Source organism: Cyanistes caeruleus, chromosome 4 (genome assembly GCF_971803275.1).
Source record: "Cyanistes caeruleus chromosome 4, bCyaCae1.hap1.1, whole genome shotgun sequence".
Classification (NCBI taxonomy): Eukaryota; Metazoa; Chordata; class Aves; order Passeriformes; family Paridae; genus Cyanistes; species Cyanistes caeruleus.
The window spans coordinates 71,639,898-71,656,415 of record NC_141704.1 but is presented as its reverse complement, the minus strand read 5'-3'; the positions used below and the strand labels follow the sequence as shown (position 1 = coordinate 71,656,415).

General features: G+C 41.7%; 2 protein-coding genes across 2 annotated transcripts; one reads left to right on the top strand and one right to left on the bottom strand.

The window, feature by feature from the left end:
* Window positions 1-4,062: 4,062 nt before the first annotated feature.
* LOC147653763 (uncharacterized) lies at window positions 4,063-7,135 on the bottom strand. The gene is made up of 4 exons (XM_086885328.1): window positions 6,824-7,135; window positions 6,224-6,510; window positions 5,659-5,995; window positions 4,063-5,330 (listed from the first exon to the last, which is right to left on the bottom strand). The coding sequence occupies exons 1-2, from the start codon at window positions 7,076-7,078 to the stop codon at window positions 6,313-6,315; spliced, it is 453 nt and encodes a 150-aa protein (XP_086741454.1). The 5' UTR covers window positions 7,079-7,135; the 3' UTR covers window positions 4,063-5,330; window positions 5,659-5,995; window positions 6,224-6,312.
* Window positions 7,136-9,779: 2,644 nt separating this feature from the next.
* LOC147653762 (uncharacterized) lies at window positions 9,780-15,695 on the top strand. The gene is made up of 6 exons (XM_086885327.1): window positions 9,780-10,053; window positions 10,422-10,649; window positions 12,239-12,374; window positions 12,650-12,748; window positions 12,893-13,036; window positions 14,058-15,695. The coding sequence occupies exons 3-6, from the start codon at window positions 12,337-12,339 to the stop codon at window positions 14,113-14,115; spliced, it is 339 nt and encodes a 112-aa protein (XP_086741453.1). The 5' UTR covers window positions 9,780-10,053; window positions 10,422-10,649; window positions 12,239-12,336; the 3' UTR covers window positions 14,116-15,695.
* Window positions 15,696-16,518: the final 823 nt, after the last annotated feature.

Genomic DNA, 16,518 nt, shown 5'->3' with positions numbered 1-16,518 from the left:
TTGCGGCTTCATGAAGGTGGATAGGACATAATTCCTTCGCTCATTGGAGCTGCAGAGTTTAGTTTGATCTCCTCTGTTTCTAAGCAGTGCTAAAAGGTGTTCCTTCCCTCAATTTTGATGGCAGCAGAGAGTCAGCTAATGAATGTGGATCTAGGTAAGGTTTGTGGAACAAAATCAAACACAATTGTCTGAAAAGCTGTTAGACATGCCTACAGTCAGTGTCAACAGAGAAGGAAGAGGTTAAAATTCCATCTTAATTTTAGAGCTCTTCCTCTCTTCTGCCTGCTTTTCCCATAGTGCATATGGAACCAGCATAGTTCATTTGATCCCTACCCCTGAGTGCAGCAGCTCACCTGCTTTCTGCTGCCCGCCTTTGCTTTCTTGTCAGATGGAAACACTGAAATAGAAAAGGTGATGTGACTTAATTGACTTCATTCAAATGCCTTGGCAATTGAATTTCTGTCTCTTGGCTGGATACTCAGCATCTCTAAGTGCAGAATCCTCCCTGGCACTGTATATCCTCGCCTTGTCCCTGCCACCACCACTCAAATATTTTCCTTTCATTGTAAAGTGAGTGAGATTTTACTTGGCTGGAATTCTGCAGTGCTGGGAATGAAGGCTTTTTCCTTCCTCATTTTTTTATAATGAATTTCTTTTTTATTCTATTCACACCTTCTGAGTGAGCCTTTCATAAGGGCTTCTGTATTTCACAGAGGCTACACCTATTTGGGCCTGAAGACTTTGATACAATTGTAATCACTTGGAAATGGAACCTGTTTGATTTGTATGGAAGGCAGCCATTCTCCCTGTTCCAAACTTCCTAAAATAGTTTATCCACGTTGAAAAAAAAAATACCTCTTGGAGATAGTGAAGACAGTGCATGATGGTGATTCCAGGGATGGATAAGAAGGACCATCACCTTCCTCACACCAGCAAACTTGAGACTAATAGTCAGGTCTGCAGTTCTAATTTTAATCCACAGTAATCTACAGACAATCCTTTATTATCTAAAAAAGCTGATACCGTTCAAGTTGGAAGCAAGCTGAAGTTGGAAGAGTTAGGTTTCTTCAAAGCTCTTGTTTCCAGCAGGATTGGAGAGCCTTTACCTTTTGTACCAGGAAGGTTTTAAATTTGTAATGCTGACCTTGCAAGTGGAACTTGGTGGCTCCATTGTTGCACTTGGAGCAGCCAGATGACCTCAAAGGAGAAGTGCATTGTTCTAACTTGTGTGGAAGCAGTGGCTTCAAATACCATCAGGAAGTGCTGGACTGGCAGGACATTGGATGGATGCTCTTAGGCCACAGAGCTGGAAATATCAGTTGTAGCCACATGGTAAGTCCATTTATGTAATTCCAAATCTGTTCCTCACACGATCTGTGCTCCTCTATTCCGTATCAGCTTGGTGAGGAGGTAGATGAGACTGTTGGGGGAAAGAAACACTTAAATTTAAAGCAGAGTAACTGTTCCATTATAAATGCTGAAGATAAACCTGTGAGGCTACCAAAGAAATCTTTCTTTGGCTTCCAGTTAATAACTTCAAATGGATAACAAATCTATGCTGTATAATCTGCTTTGAATGGATTTCCTTTGGAACGTGTGCTTCTTCCTGAATGACAGAACTGCAATATTTTCACACTTGCAGTTTCACCCTCAAATGGCCACAGGAAATGCAGCAGCTTCTGTTTTCTGTTGCTTCTGTTTGTTAATGCTTCAAGGTGTTGCTCTGTATTTGTCCCCAGCTGTCATGACCTTAGAAAGAGAATGTTCTAAAGATAGGAGTAAAAAAGCCAGAGAGCTCCTCCTTGCAGCAGACACGGGCAGCATTGGATCCTAATAGTTTTTGCAAGGCATCCTGATGGGGAGAGGCAGATGTCAAGAATGGCAACTTCAGCAGGTGTGTGGCTGCTTCGTAGCTTGGGCTGGATTCAGGAAGGGCAGTGTTCCAGAGAGCAAAGTCAAGAGTTTGAATCAAGTAAGTGTGAGGTGCCCAGAAAGGCAGGGCCCACACTGCTCATGTGTGTCGGGGGAAGGTGAGAATCAGGCCCATCTGCTCCTAGAAATGCAGGTTCCATCTTTAGCAGCCAAAGGCTATGCAAATAAATGGCTTCTATGTATTGGAGAGCATAGAGCATGAAGTTAGTGTTTCATGCAGTTGTTTGAAGGCAATATGGGATTCCAGAGCTTAGTGTTTGAATTGCAACTTGAATTTCCTTCTTTGCTGTTATTTAGACTGCTCTGAAGTAGTCATGAGAAGCAAAAATGAAAGGCAATGTTGTTTGATGGGGACTGTGGTAGGGCTTTCTTGCCAGATTTGAAATGGCTTGAATTGATTAAAATCTCCAGGTGAGGGGAAGGTTGTATCCATTCCTCTCTCTTATTAAAGCAAATTTTCCAAGAGGGATGTAAAATTGCAGTTGAGGGTTGGGGTGGTTTTTTCTTTTTTCCCTTCTTTCATGTGCAACCTAACAACTCCAATTTCGCAGGCCTATTTAACATTTGATCCCTAAAAGTCAGTCCTTTGCTTTGTATTTTGGGCACTTGTTCATCTTGGGGAATTTGTCATCTTCTCAGGGCATTGAAGGTCAACCAAATGCTGCAGGTTTCATTCTTCCTTTCATATGGTCTATGTCCTGGGGTTTGACTCTTAAGCAGAGCTATTTTTTTATTTTGCAGCCTAGCAGTTGTACGGTGGGGCTGTGTGCAGGTGAATTGACTTGAGAACGATGGGTAAATCAGCTCCTGGGAAGATGTGCACTGCCTGGCCCCGATGCTTCAGCATGCTTGAGGTCAGCTTGGCTGCCTCTGACTGTCTAATAATAATGCAGAATAACAGAATTAAGTATTCATTGTAATTGGTGATCAATAAGATTTGTTTTCAGCTAAGTCTGCGTGCTAGTTTCTAAAGCACTCCAGTCTGTTTCATCAATGACCTTTGTGGTTTTAGCTTAAGCTTTCCAGTTTCTGCTGTTGTTATTTTTTGCCCTGTCGCTGTGAGAGGAAGGGATGATGGCTGGAGGTTTGGCAGTCAGCGAGGGCCTGGCCACCACTGCAGTTCTGTACACGCAGCCTTGGAGATGTGATCAGGAATGTGCTGTTAGTTGCCAGTTTTGTATTGCAAAGACTGAGCATGCTGCCATCACTGTGTTTGATGAGTGAGTTTTCATTGGTTTGGTCCAACTCCAAAGCAGCCTTAATTTGAAGGTGGAATTCTTTGTGGATGAGGCTGTGAAGAATATGGTGTTTATACTCCCATCCTACGGGCAGTACGGTAGAACAACTCCTAACTGATTTGGTAATAAAGACCTAGTTTTTCTTCACTAAACCTGCCCTAGCCAAATTCATCAGCTGGTGATAGCTATCTCTGGAGTGGAAAACCTTTATTGAGTTGATTGACAATTTAATATACTTTGTCAAGCTGTGTTGTTTAGTTTCTGTTGATCCAGAGACACCTGAGGCTCCTTTTGCTTCCTAAGGGATTAAAGTAGCAAGCACTTAGAATGAGATATTGGGAAGATGGGTGCAGGAGACTTTGTAATTTACTATGGAAAAACATAATAATGATGATGAATATTTCAGGTGGAAACGATAGCATTTCACTATATACTATGTGAAATGCTTTTATGTGGTTTTTTTCATTTCTCTTTTATTTTTTAATCCTGGATAAATTAAATGAGGCTTTTGGGGAAAGCATGAGCTGGAATTTCTATTGAGGTTGATAACCTCTGATTCTGCTCTCGTTTGTCTGTCTGCTGGAACTTGTAGCAAACTAGCTATGTCCAAGTTTAATTGTGTAATAATTATTTTTCAAATTGAGCCTTTCTCACTTGGTGCTGATGTATTTGGGGGAGGGAGGGGAATGGAGAGTAAAGAGCTCCTTTCATGAATACAATTGAAATTTCATCTTGCTGATTTGAGCCTTTCCAAGATTCAAGTGAGCATTGGATCAGGTTGGAACTGAGGGGATGACTCATGACTCTGGCATAAAAACTACATTGCATTCCACATATTAGGAGTTTTCTGTTGCCCACAAGAAAGTTCAGGAAAAAAAGACAAAAAGAGAAATGGGTTTCAAATTTCCTGTGCTATTTTCAGTTGACTCCTCTTTCTGGAGATGCCTTAGCAAGTGTAGGACATCTGAAAAACTTGGAACTGCAACTTTCTTGTTGAGGCTCTGATGAACATTGCTTCTGTCATCAAGTTCTTGTGTTCATACTTTGAACTTAGCTGAGTAATGTTGGTATCAGCAGACTCTACTAAAGCCATGCCTTCCTAATTAATAATGCATTCTTAATAAAAAAAAAAAAAATCTATTTCTTCATGTATTTAATTACCTAGTGAGTGTAAGACTGAATGAAGTTAATACCGTGCAGATTTCAAGCAAAACGCTGCTTTTTAATGTGCTTCAGTATAGGCTATGCACAAGTCAATAGACATGATTTTTAAGCTTCAGTTACCTTTCATTACCCTGTGCATATTCAAATTCAGATTGATGAATGCTGAACCAAAAGCAGACATCATAGAGTTAATTGAAGTTCTTTAAATTCAGAGGCAAACTATTTTCATAGCTTTGTTTTGAGGGTGGGTTGCTTTTGATGTCTGGGGTTTTTTTGGCTAAGGCAATGGCAAACATTTATTTATCCTGCTCCCTCCCCATTTTCCACCATCGTTGTTGCCAGTGATGCCTGCAGTGCTCAGTGGTCAATGACCCTCAGCCAGGGTGAGCTGCAGGAGCCTTACAGACGGGCCTGTTCTTTCTCCCAGTGCTAGAACAAGTGCAACAGCACAGTGCCATTTTGCTAAAAGCTAATATTTTTCCCAGCAGCTTCTTCTCCAGGCAGAATGAAATGCTTTCTTCAAGAGCAACCACATCTTTTCTCTGCCTGAAAGGTTGTGTTTGTTTGGGGTTTTTTCTCTTGCCTTAGGTGAGAGATAAAAAAAAAATGAAGAGGAAAGCCCAAGGAAATGCCAAAAGTACCACCTGGTAGTAATTTTGTGTGAGTGTCTCCATTTACACTTCAAACTTGCTCTTGGAGAACTTGGAGCTGCATTTAAAATGTATTTTGGTAGGTGGTCAGCTGCTGACTATCTGCATTTCTTCTTCCATTTCTTTTCTGTGCTTGTTTGGTATTGCTGCTGAATGTCCCCAAAGAGTAAAGTGGTGTGGAAGAGTTGAGGAAGCAGCTTTTGAAATTCTAAAGCTGATGTGTAGGTTTTGTTCCTCTTGGATTTTTAAAAGCAGGTATGTCATCCAAGTTAACTTTCTTCAGCAAGTAACAAGATTGTCGTCCTTCCACTGATGCTCTGTATTTTAACAGAGGTATTTGATGGTGCTGGAAAGGAGCAAGATGCAGAATGAGTTTGAGAGAAGTGATTTAAAGTGGGAGCACAGATGGTTGATTCCTAAAAATCAAAAAACGGATGTTTTGTTTTGTAGGAAAATGAAATCTAATCCTATTTGAGGGTCAACAGGATAAATACAAAGAACTAAATACAGATGTAGATACATATATACATATATGCGTGTATATATATATATATATATATATATATATATATATATGTATAACCCCGCCCCCCGAAATCTATGAAGCAGGACTGATTGGTGCCATAGCCCAGGCAGCCTGTGGATCTAATTGCCTGCCTGTATTCAGCCCTTGCCTGGATGCCAGGGGAGACGTCTCTGGATTTGTCTCCAGACAGCTTTCCAGGGATGATCCTGCTCCTTTCCTGGTGCCCCAGAGTGCTGCAAGCCCCCCGTCCTGGGGCCATGGTGATGCCTGCCGGGGCCTTTAGGGTCCCCCCTAAAGGGCAGACAGGGCTTGACTGCAAGCTTCCTTGGAAGCTGGAGGCAGGTGAATATTGGCCACCTTCTTCTTTCCCGCTGCCCTCCGTGCTCTTGCAAAGCCTGCTGGGGCACTGGGGCTCTCCATTGCAGGCAGTCTGGAGCTGCCATGCAAAGCCATCTCTCAAGGAGTCCCCAGGTCTCAGGTGCAACCTCAAGAAAATGACACAGCAACGTGTAGAAAACGTGAACTTTGACTCCTTGATTCACTTGACTACTTCTAAAATCTACAATCCAACGTTACTAGAAGACTATGGGGTAAGAATCTTAAGGCTAAGAAACTTCGATGCTTCAACTGTTTAGAACTGAACACTAAGGGAAAGGTCAACTTCTTGGGGGAAACGTGGTGGGGAATCGAACAACAACAGGGGTGTGGCTAACTTGTAAGGTGGGGAACGTCGCAGTGCCTGGGCTGGGCACTGGTCACCCGTTCCCCGTAAGGTTCTGTAGCTGGAGCGCGACGCTGGAGGTCAGAGCTGTGGGGAGGTGCGGAGTCTCCTGTCACTGCCCTCTTTTGCCGCCATCTTGGTGGTTGGTTGAGGGCTGTCGCGAAGGAGCAGCCGCATCAGGTCGCGGTTGTCCATCAGCAGCTGCATCAGCTCCGTGGGACAGCCCTGTCTTCGATGGCGGCGGGGCCCCGCACGGCCCGAAGGGCTCTGGAGATTCCGCTGCAAGGCAAAGCACAGGGATCCCCATGGAAGAGGCAGAGGGGCAGAGCGGGGCCGGCACCTGTGGGGCTGCCTTTGGCCTGGGAGACAGAGACTCGGGCCCAGTTGGGCTGGGCTGGCCCGGGGAAGAGGCTGCAGCAGGCAGAGCTCTGCCGCCTCTGCTTGGTGCTGTCCATGGAGCTCAGCCCCTGGGCCGCATTCCCCAGCCAGGAGCTCAGGCCCCTTCTGCCGCAGGGCATTGGCCAAAGGGTGCCCAAGAGGCCCTCAAGGTCTGCCCCATCCCGCCTGCCTGACCCCCCACCCCCCTCCTCACCTCTCGCCAGCGTCTCTGAATTCTTTTTCCGAGCGACCATCCCATGGCCATTCCTATGATGAGCAGGTCGATGAGCAGGAATGTCCTGGCCGCCCACCGGATGCGCTCAGGGTCCGACTCGTCCAGATGACAATCCTCCAGAAGCAGAGGAGAGGCATCCGTGCTGCGCTCAGGTTTGCTCACAGGGTCGAGGGGATGAGCCAAGAGCAGCAGCACGTAAAGCTGCAGCAGCGCGGAGGAGCCGTGAGCAGCCATAGTGCTCTGCCAGCAGCACCGAGGCTCTGGGCGTCTCTCTGCGAGCAGCTGTGCCTGGGCACTGGGGCGCAGCAACAGCTGGGGACAGTTGCCAGCCAGCGTGCCGTCCCCAGAGGCTGTGATGTCACAGAAGCACAGAACGCCCTGGCTGCAGAGAGCCCTGAGAGAATGTTGAGTCCAAGCTGGGAGCCATGGCGGCAAGCATGGCCAGCAGAGCGGGGCCCGAGCGCTGCGGCCTGGCTTGCCTTGCACCCGTGCCACAATGATGACTCCAGCAGCCCCTGTCAGGCCATTGCAGTATCTGATGGCCCACGCTGGGCACAAGTTCTTCCCAATGGCCAGCGTAAACCTCCCTTGGCCCAGCTTCCAAGCCTTGTTGGCATCTGCTCTCTCTTGTCCTTGCCCACCTGGCTGGCGCTGCCGTGTTGCTCGCTGGCCTGTCTGTGGGAGAAGAGGCTGTGCCAATGAGTGCTGCTCAACTTGGAGGCCATTCAAAGGAGGATTTGATTGTGCCTGCTGTGGGAAGAAGGAATATGCGTGCACATGGCCACTTCCCATAGGTTTTACCCCAGATTTTCATGAGCAGCTGTCCTAGTGAAAGTCAAGTCTGTTTTAGTGAGTATTTGAGGGCTTCCAGAGCACAGTGCCATCTCAGGGGAATTCTGCTGGTTGAGTTCTACTGAGGCTTTGAGATGAGTTGCAAATCCTGAAAATGTTCTCCTTGCCCAGGTAGTAATTTCACAGTTTAGACTGTGGGGATATTGATTGCTCAGTGTTGAGGACCTCATGTAACTTTCAGCCCCAGAAACTTTCAACCTCCAGTGATTGTCCTTGAGACAAAACCATTTGAAATCTTTTTTTCTGTGGACAGGAATTGCTTCGGTGTTACTTCACATCATCCATTAAAAATTTGATGCCTGGAACAAATCCCGAGTGCTGTGTGATTTCCTTGGTCGTGTTCTTTGGAATGGCTTCCCCCTCATTTTGTGAAGCTGGCCCCAGAAAGGTCATAGATGGGTGAGAAGTTCTGAAAGGCCAAGTGGTGCAGATCTTTGCCTCCTGTTTCGAGGTCTGCGGTGAGCTGTGAGTCCAAGAGCTGATCTGACGTGATGGTGAAAACACAGTTGTCGTGGTTTTAAAGCAGTAACTGAAAAAATACTAGAAAACTTACTTATTTCTTGCTGTGAGATATGGATTAGAGCAAGAGCAAAACAGGCTTAAAACTTAAAAGGAATAAAGAAAGTTTATTCACAAAACTACAAGAATAAGAACACCAGAATAAACTTTCAGAAAACCCTTTTATCCCGCACTACCCAGCATTCCCTTGTTCACATGACAAGATAGAGACAAAAGACTTTGGAACTTTGGTGTTTAAAACAGTCCCAATTCTTGCTAGAGTCTCTTTATCAGTGTTTGTATAGAAACAGAAATCTTCTTCTGCTAATCTATGGAGTTTCTCACAAGAAAAATATTTCTGTTATAGTTTTCTATTTGTTTGATGCCAGCTGCCCGGAAATCTGCCATGAGTTCACTCCTCCCATTTCACATCACTCTGAGGTGTGTATGGGCCATGAGTCCTCTTCATCTGTCTCTGTGAGCTTCGCAGGAAAACAGTTTTCTCATTGCCCTCAAGGCCTCAAATCTTCACTCCACTCTGTTCCAGCGCCTCACTGTATCACAATTACTCTGCTTTTTACTCAAAATCCACACTTTGAACACTCCATGCTTCCCAATATACTCTGTCATGAATTAAAGGAGTTTTTTTCAGAACATGGTTGTCCATCTCCATAGCTTTAAGAGAAAAATATTTCAGCTTATAAAGCATCTCCTTATTCTCTCTTCCCTATCTAAAACTTAAGCCTTGTTTTTGTCCTATATTTTTCTAATACTAAAAAAAAAAAAATCTGTGTTTTTCTAAAAGTGAAAAAAAAAAATAAAAAAATAAAGTAAAGAGTAGAAACAGAATAATATTTCTGAGAGGCAGGACATTTTTTAGTTTGTGTTGTCCGATGGAACAACAGTCACTTGAAGAAATTCCATATAGTAGAACATGTCACATTTGTCAATTTTAACCTGAAATTTATTAACAGGAATGTCTGTACTACGAACATGTGTTAAGTATAGGAATATATTGCATGTTTTCCTACTTGTAAGAAGTAAATTTCTGTCTTTACAAGCTAACACCATTAATTTCAGCTCTTAGCTATTCCCATTGCATATTCTTTTAAACAGACTTAATCAGACAAATTTTGTGTTATTTAGCAAGTAATGCTTGGTTATTACTACAAGTTCTTGAAGTCATAACACTTAAAATTGCAGTACATATATATTATTCTTACTATGATGATGTGAGTTGGCTGCTAGTCATTTAACTATATATAAGGTCTTACTATTTCTTAGTGCAATTACTTAAAATAAGTGTCTTGGAAATTGTTTTTATTTTTAGATTTAAAACTGTTCTTACTAAAGTTGATTTGTTAAAGATTGGACAATGTATATTTAATAATTAATGTTCCCCAGTGATATTTATTGTCAGTCAGGATTCACTTTACAGTCAATAAATAACCTAAAAAATCTGAATTTTGTAGCCAGTTTTGTCTAATTCTTAGAGCAATGCTTTGGGAAATTGGAGATATATATATATGAATATAAATATGTATATCTGCTATATACCTTTTTTATGATGGTTTTGTCCTACTACTGCAAATGTTTCTTTTTGTTTGTTTTTTCCTAACATACATAAAATTTTCTTAACCATATTTAAAGCTACCAGCTTGTTATTCTGACAAAACCCTGTGAGAATAAATTATTTTTATTAATACTCTACATGTCAAAACCTTGCAGTCAGTCAAATAACAGAAGGAGTGTTCATTGTCTCTCTCCCCCACTGATGCTGTTCTAGGAGTTGGAGTTAGAAGATTCAGACATCAAGTGAAACAGTGAAAGATGATAAGAAAACACTTGATTCTCACAAGGTATTTCCTACTAAAAGAGATTGTTTTGCAGTTTTGTTTGCTCTTGACACTATTTTGAGTAAATGTGAATTCCTAAGACATGCTCAAGGCAATTAAATATTTATGCTCCCCAAACTCAATTTTTAAGCAACATTTTCTGTTTACAAGAATCAGGTTTGCTTTGGTTTTATCTCTTTTCTTTCAGGTTACAAGACAGATTTTTTTATTATTATTTTCATTGGGGGAAAAAGATATGTATTTATAGTGTTTGTGAAGACTTTGCTCAGCTGAAAAAAGTAATAGGTAACATGAGTATAACATTGTGTTCTTCCATATTTCTATTTTTAAGTCCTATTACATGTGATATTTTCCATTTTGCCTTCTATTAGGCCTGAAATTGGAAACTATTTAAAACCTAACAAACCCCGGAGTTTATCCCTGTTCTTTGAATAGCAACAGAAGTATGGCTGTCATGGTTTGACACATCAATGAAGAACAGCCTCTGCTCTGCAGCAGGTACTCAAGTGGAACTTTTGCAAGTGGGCTCTCATCAGGAGTGAAACACTGGCTGCTGACTCTGCTGCTTTTGGTCACAGACTGCTGCCTTTATGAACCAGGTTTGTCCTTCTGCCTCTTTTGTGTTTTATATAGACTTGATTACAAATGAGGCACTTGTCCTCTTAACCTGGGAGTTGCAGCAGGTCAGCAGCAGCAGGAGTTACTGGCTGCTTCCCATCAGCTGACTCCTTTTAGCCAACCCTTCCCATTTCCTGCGCCAATCCGATTTTTCCAAGCAATTAGGAAGAAAACTAAACCATAACTTTTACAAAATCACTTTAGGGAAGATGTTGCTTAATTGTTTGCTTCATTCAAATGAACACTTCTAACATTCACTTCTCTGAGTAAGAATGCCTTTTATGAGAAGCTGCTAAAAATAGGAATTTGAGAGCAGGGATGTTAAAAGTAGGGCCAGAGAGGAGCAAATTTGTCGCAGGGCAAGTTCTGTTTGCACTGAGGGAGTACTATCAATTTTGTCTCTGTCCTGTCTTTCACTGGTCCTGAAACAACAGTGCCTGCTTGAACAAACCTGCTCCTCAGGAGTGATTGGATCTGGTGCTCTGGGTGTTAGCAGCTGCAGTGCTGAACCACAGGCAGACATGAGATCTGACTGGATCACCCTTGCTAACATTTTCATGTAGAACCCATAACTCACTTGATCAGCAACACTTGCTTGAATGCTGCCTTTTGCCTTGGCTCTTCCCACTAAATAGTTCTTGAGCTGGGAAGTGGTCCTGATCTAAGAATCTGCAGTAATCTTTAATTCTGCCTTTATAACTCAGGAAACCACAGTAACCTTCATTTTAGAATGTGAACATTTTTTGGACAAACACTGAATTGTAGCTTCATTGACATGAGCTAAAGTAAGCTCTTTCAGTGGTCCTAGAGTGGTAGCTGTAAAAGGCAATCAGAGTGAAGATCCTGAATAATTTTCTTTTCCAGCCAGGTTTTAATGTATTTCCCCTGCAAATCAATTCATGTATCATAGAGCTCAATTACCTGCCCATAAAATGAGAGTTGTTGCTCAGAACTGTGGAATTAGGGTAACAAGAACTGTAATGATACACTAGATAAACACTGTTGCAATACTCTCTCAGCCCTGTTAGGGTATTTTAAATTTGCAGCAGATCTCAGTAAGGATGAGAAAATGCTGAGCTACATAAAAATGATGGAGACTGGAGGAGAAATTAGCCTTGCAGTGTTCTACAGTCCCAACATTTCCAACCACCACACCTGGTAGTGAAAATGCTGGTTTGTATTTGAAAAAAAGGAACTGCAATCAATCAAATGCACTGCCAAGTATAAATTAATTTCTGTAAGTCAAGTCCCTTAGGAACAATTCCTTAATAAAAGATCTGTTTCAAATCTCCTAAGTCTTCTAAAACCAACCCCAACAAAACACAGAAAACATAGTGTCTTTATTTGACCTGTCCTAGACTTCATTTATTTATTTACAGTCTGAAGGATGAGTCAAGTACCTGCAGTGGTGCCTTTAGCAATGCAAAACAAAATATTTTGAATATTCTTATTTAGCGTTCCAGTTTTAATGAGCTTGGAGCATAGTGAAGGAGATCAGATGTTTGCAGGTTCTGGATGAGGGTAGAAATAATTAAAAAGCATCTTGAAAGTAACATCATATTTTTGTCAGCCATCTCTTCAGGGACTACTTTAAATCCCAGAATGTTCAAGAGCCATCATCACTGTACAAACAGAAGCTCCAACTGAACGAAACCAGAAGAAGTGGATATGGCAAATTCTCTGGTCCAAGTGGTGATATTAATCTGGTGAGGCTCTGGATTCCCATTTCAGACATACTATCACAGCTTAAATATAGGAAAAAATTGGGATTTTACTTTGCTGTGGTCTCTTTTTGTTTTGCAAAATATGTGATAGTTAATATATGAGTAAAATCTTGTATAAAAACAGGTTTGTTTTTTGGTTTTTTTTCTAACAAATAGCCAAATGCATATTACCTGCCTTGCTGGAAAATAATTGAGGTCTTCCTCTAAGAAATTTTTTCTCAGAGTGCCTTTCTTTGTGATTTGTGTTCTTATCTTAGGAAGATACAGGAGTTGCTCATTTTAATGCTGTCCAGCAGACTATTCCATGCTTTCTCAGCTGTTTGGATCTGCAGTTCAGGATTGGACCAAGAAAAATGGTGATGGGATGAAATTATTTTTATTCTTAAATGAGGACAATTCCATTTTTAAACATACACATGTGCTTCCAATGCTTTCAGTAGTCAAGGATGAAATTTTGAACAGACATGAATTCCTCAGTCTTTGTTTCTTTTTCCCTGAAGGATGGAATTTGGACTTTGCCCACCAGTGCAGTCCTTGCTATGGGCAGATGTTTCTTCTGTTCTTCTTACCAGCAGTAGGAGTGGTTGGACACTGAACCTCAAAGAAGAGGGAGCTAACATCCCTTACCTGGATAAGTCCCACAGGTAAGCACCTTGGAGAAGTTCTTCAACCAAAACCAGTTCCTGTAAGGCTTTCCAGCCCTTGACAGGAAATAAGCTGATTCCTGCAGGCTGCAACATGAAGACTTCCAGACTGAAGTGAGCATCCTGCTATAAGGAAGGATTTGGGAGTAGTGAGTCATCATTTGTATGGGAAATTAATCTGTGATTTTTATTTATTGTTTTTTTTCATTTGAAGTAACATCACATCATCATAGAGAGACATTGTCTGTCATTTCTGGTGTGGATACCTGAATAACTCAGCTAGACAGGTAGCATGATAAGGCAATACAATGCAGATATTGAAAGGAATTTTTTGGATGATTTTTTTGTTAGTTCAAGCTGCAGTCCCTGATTTATTCAGGCTTTGAAGTACCATGCAAGCCTTTCCCACAGAAGAAATTCTGTTTTATGTAAATAATGCACTGTGCAGTAAACTAGAAGAAAGCAGGGAGCATAGAGCATGAAGTTAGTGTTTCATGCAGGTGTTTGAAGGCAATGTGGGATTCCAGAGCTTAGTGTTTGAATTGCAACTTGAATTTCCTTCTTTGCTGTTATTTAGACTGCTCTGAAGTAGTCATGAGAAGCAAAAATGAAAGGCAATGTTGTTTGATGGGGACTGTGGTAGGGCTTTCTTGCCAGATTTGAAATGGCTTGAATTGATTAAAATCTCCAGGTGAGGGGAAGGTTGTATCCATTCCTCTCTCTTATTAAAGCAAATTTTCCAAGAGGGATGTAAAATTGCAGTTGAGGGTTGGGGTGGTTTTTTCTTTTTTCCCTTCTTTCATGTGCAACCTAACAACTCCAATTTCGCAGGCCTATTTAACATTTGATCCCTAAAAGTCAGTCCTTTGCTTTGTATTTTGGGCACTTGTTCATCTTGGGAAATTTGTCATCTTCTCAGGGCATTGAAGGTCAACCAAATGCTGCAGGTTTCATTCTTCCTTTCATATGGTCTATGTCCTGGGGTTTGACTCTTAAGCAGAGCTATTTTTTTATTTTGCAGCCTAGCAGTTGTACGGTGGGGCTGTGTGCAGGTGAATTCACTTGAGAACGATGGGTAAATCAGCTCCTGGGAAGATGTGCACTGCCTGGCCCCGATGCTTCAGCATGCTTGAGGTCAGCTTGGCTGTCTCTGACTGTCTAATAATAATGCAGAATAACAGAATTAAGTATTCATTGTAATTGGTGATCAATAAGATTTGTTTTCAGCTAAGTCTGCGTGCTAGTTTCTAAAGCACTCCAGTCTGTTTCATCAATGACCTTTGTGGTTTTAGCTTAAGCTAAAAATCTAGTTTCTGCTGTTGTTATTTTCTGCCCTGTCGCTGTGAGAGGAAGGGATGATGGCTGGAGGTTTGGCAGTCAGCGAGGGCCTGGCCACCACTGCAGTTCTGTACACTCAGCCTTGGAGATGTGATCAGGAATGTGCTGTTAGTTGCCAGTTTTGTATTGCAAAGACTGAGCATGCTGCCATCACTGTGTTTGATGAGTGAGTTTTCATTGGTTTGGTCCAACTCCAAAGCAGCCTTAATTTGAAGGTGGAATTCTTCGTGGATGAGGCTGTGAAGAATATGGTGTTTGTACTCCCATCCTACGGGCAGTACGGTAGAACAACTCCTAACTGATTTGGTAATAAAGACCTAGTTTTTCTTCACTAAACCTGCCCTAGCCAAATTCATCAGCTGGTGATAGCTATCTCTGGAGTGGGAGTTCTTTATTGAGTTGATTGACAATTTGATATACTTTGTCAAGCTGTGTTGTTTAGTTTCTGTTGATCCAGAGACACCTGAGGCTCCTTTTGCTTCCTAAGGGATTAAAGAAGCAAGCACTTAGAATGAGATATTGGGAAGATGGGTGCAGGAGACTTTGTAATTTAGTATGGAAAAACATAATAATGATGATGAATATTTCAGGTGGAAATGATAGTATTTCACTATATACTATGTGAAATGCTTTTATGTGATTTTTTTTCATTTCCCTTTTATTTTTTAATCCTGGATAAATTAAATGAGGCTTTTGGGGAAAGCATGAGCTGGAATTTCTATTGAGGTTGATAACCTCTGATTCTGCTCTTGTTTGTCTGTCTGCTGGAACTTGTAGCAAACTAGCTATGTCCAAGTTTAATTGTGTAATAATTATCTTTCAAATCGAGCCTTTCTCACTTGGTGCTGATGTATTTGGGGGAGGGAGGGGAATGGAGAGTAAAGAGCTCCTTTCATGAATACAATTTTAATTTCATCTTGCTGATTTGAGCCTTTCCAAGATTCAAGTGAGCATTGGATCAGGTTGGAACTGAGGGGATGACTCATGACTCTGGCATAAAAACTACATTGCATTCCACATATTAGGAGTTTTCTGTTGCCCACAAGAAAGTTCAGGAAAAAAAGACAAAAAGAGAAATGGGTTTCAAATTTCCTGTGCTATTTTCAGTTGACTCCTCTTTCTGGAGATGCCTTAGCAAGTGTAGGACATCTGAAAAACTTGGAACTGCAACTTTCTTGTTGAGGCTCTGATGAACATTGCTTCTGTCATCAAGTTCTTGTGTTCATACTTTGAACTTAGCTGAGTAATGTTGGTATCAGCAGACTCTGCTAAAGCCATGCCTTCCTAATTAATAATGCATTCTTAATAAAAAAAATAAAAATCTATTTCTTCATGTATTTAATTACCTAGTGAGTGTAAGACTGAATGAAGTTAATACCGTGCAGATTTCAAGCAAAACGCTGCTTTTTAATGTGCTTCAGTATAGGCTATGCACAAGTCAATAGACATGATTTTTAAGCCTCAGTTACCTTTCATTACCCTGTGCATATTCAAATTCAGATTGATGAATGCTGAACCAAAAGCAGACATCATAGAGTTAATTGAAGTTCTTTAAATTCAGAGGCAAACTATTTTCATAGCTTTGTTTTGAGGGTGGGTTGCTTTTGATGTCTGGGGTTTTTTTGGCTAAGGCAATGGCAAACATTTATTTATCCTGCTCCCTCCCCATTTTCCACCATCGTTGTTGCCAGTGATGCCTGCAGTGCTCAGTGGTCAATGACCCTCAGCCAGGGTGAGCTGCAGGAGCCTTACAGACGGGCCTGTTCTTTCTCCCAGTGCTAGAACAAGTGCAACAGCACAGTGCCATTTTGCTAAAAGCTAATATTTTTCCCAACAGGTTCTTCTCCAGGCAGAATGAAATGCTTTCTTCAAGAGCAACCACATCTTTTCTCTGCCTGAAAGGTTGTGTTTGTTTGGGGTTTTTTCTCTTGCTTTAGACCAAATTCCAGAAACGCCCCATAAAATCAGCACAGTTTCCCACAAAATTCAAGAAAAAACACCACAAAATTCCTGAAATGCCCCACCAAATTCCCGAAACATCCCACAAAATGTCCTCAATATCCAACAAAATCCCAGAAAAGTCCCACAAAATTCCCTAAATCTTCTCAAAACTCTACCAAATTCCAGAAAAATCCCACAGAATC

Bases quoted from the DNA above. Each gene is read 5' to 3' on its own strand.
- LOC147653762 (XM_086885327.1), top strand. From the start codon at position 12,337: ATGGCAAATTCTCTGGTCCAAGTGGTGATATTAATCTG. The intron at 12,375-12,649 runs GTGAGGCTCTGG...TTCTTATCTTAG, and splicing joins CAAGTGGTGATATTAATCTG to GAAGATACAGGAGTTGCTCA. The intron at 13,037-14,057 runs GTAAGCACCTTG...TTTATTTTGCAG, and splicing joins TACCTGGATAAGTCCCACAG to CCTAGCAGTTGTACGGTGGG.
- LOC147653763 (XM_086885328.1), bottom strand. From the start codon at position 7,078: ATGGCTGCTCACGGCTCCTCCGCGCTGCTGCAGCTTTACGTGCTGCTG. The intron at 6,511-6,823 runs GTGAGGAGGGGG...TTTGCCTTGCAG, and splicing joins TTCAGAGACGCTGGCGAGAG to CGGAATCTCCAGAGCCCTTC.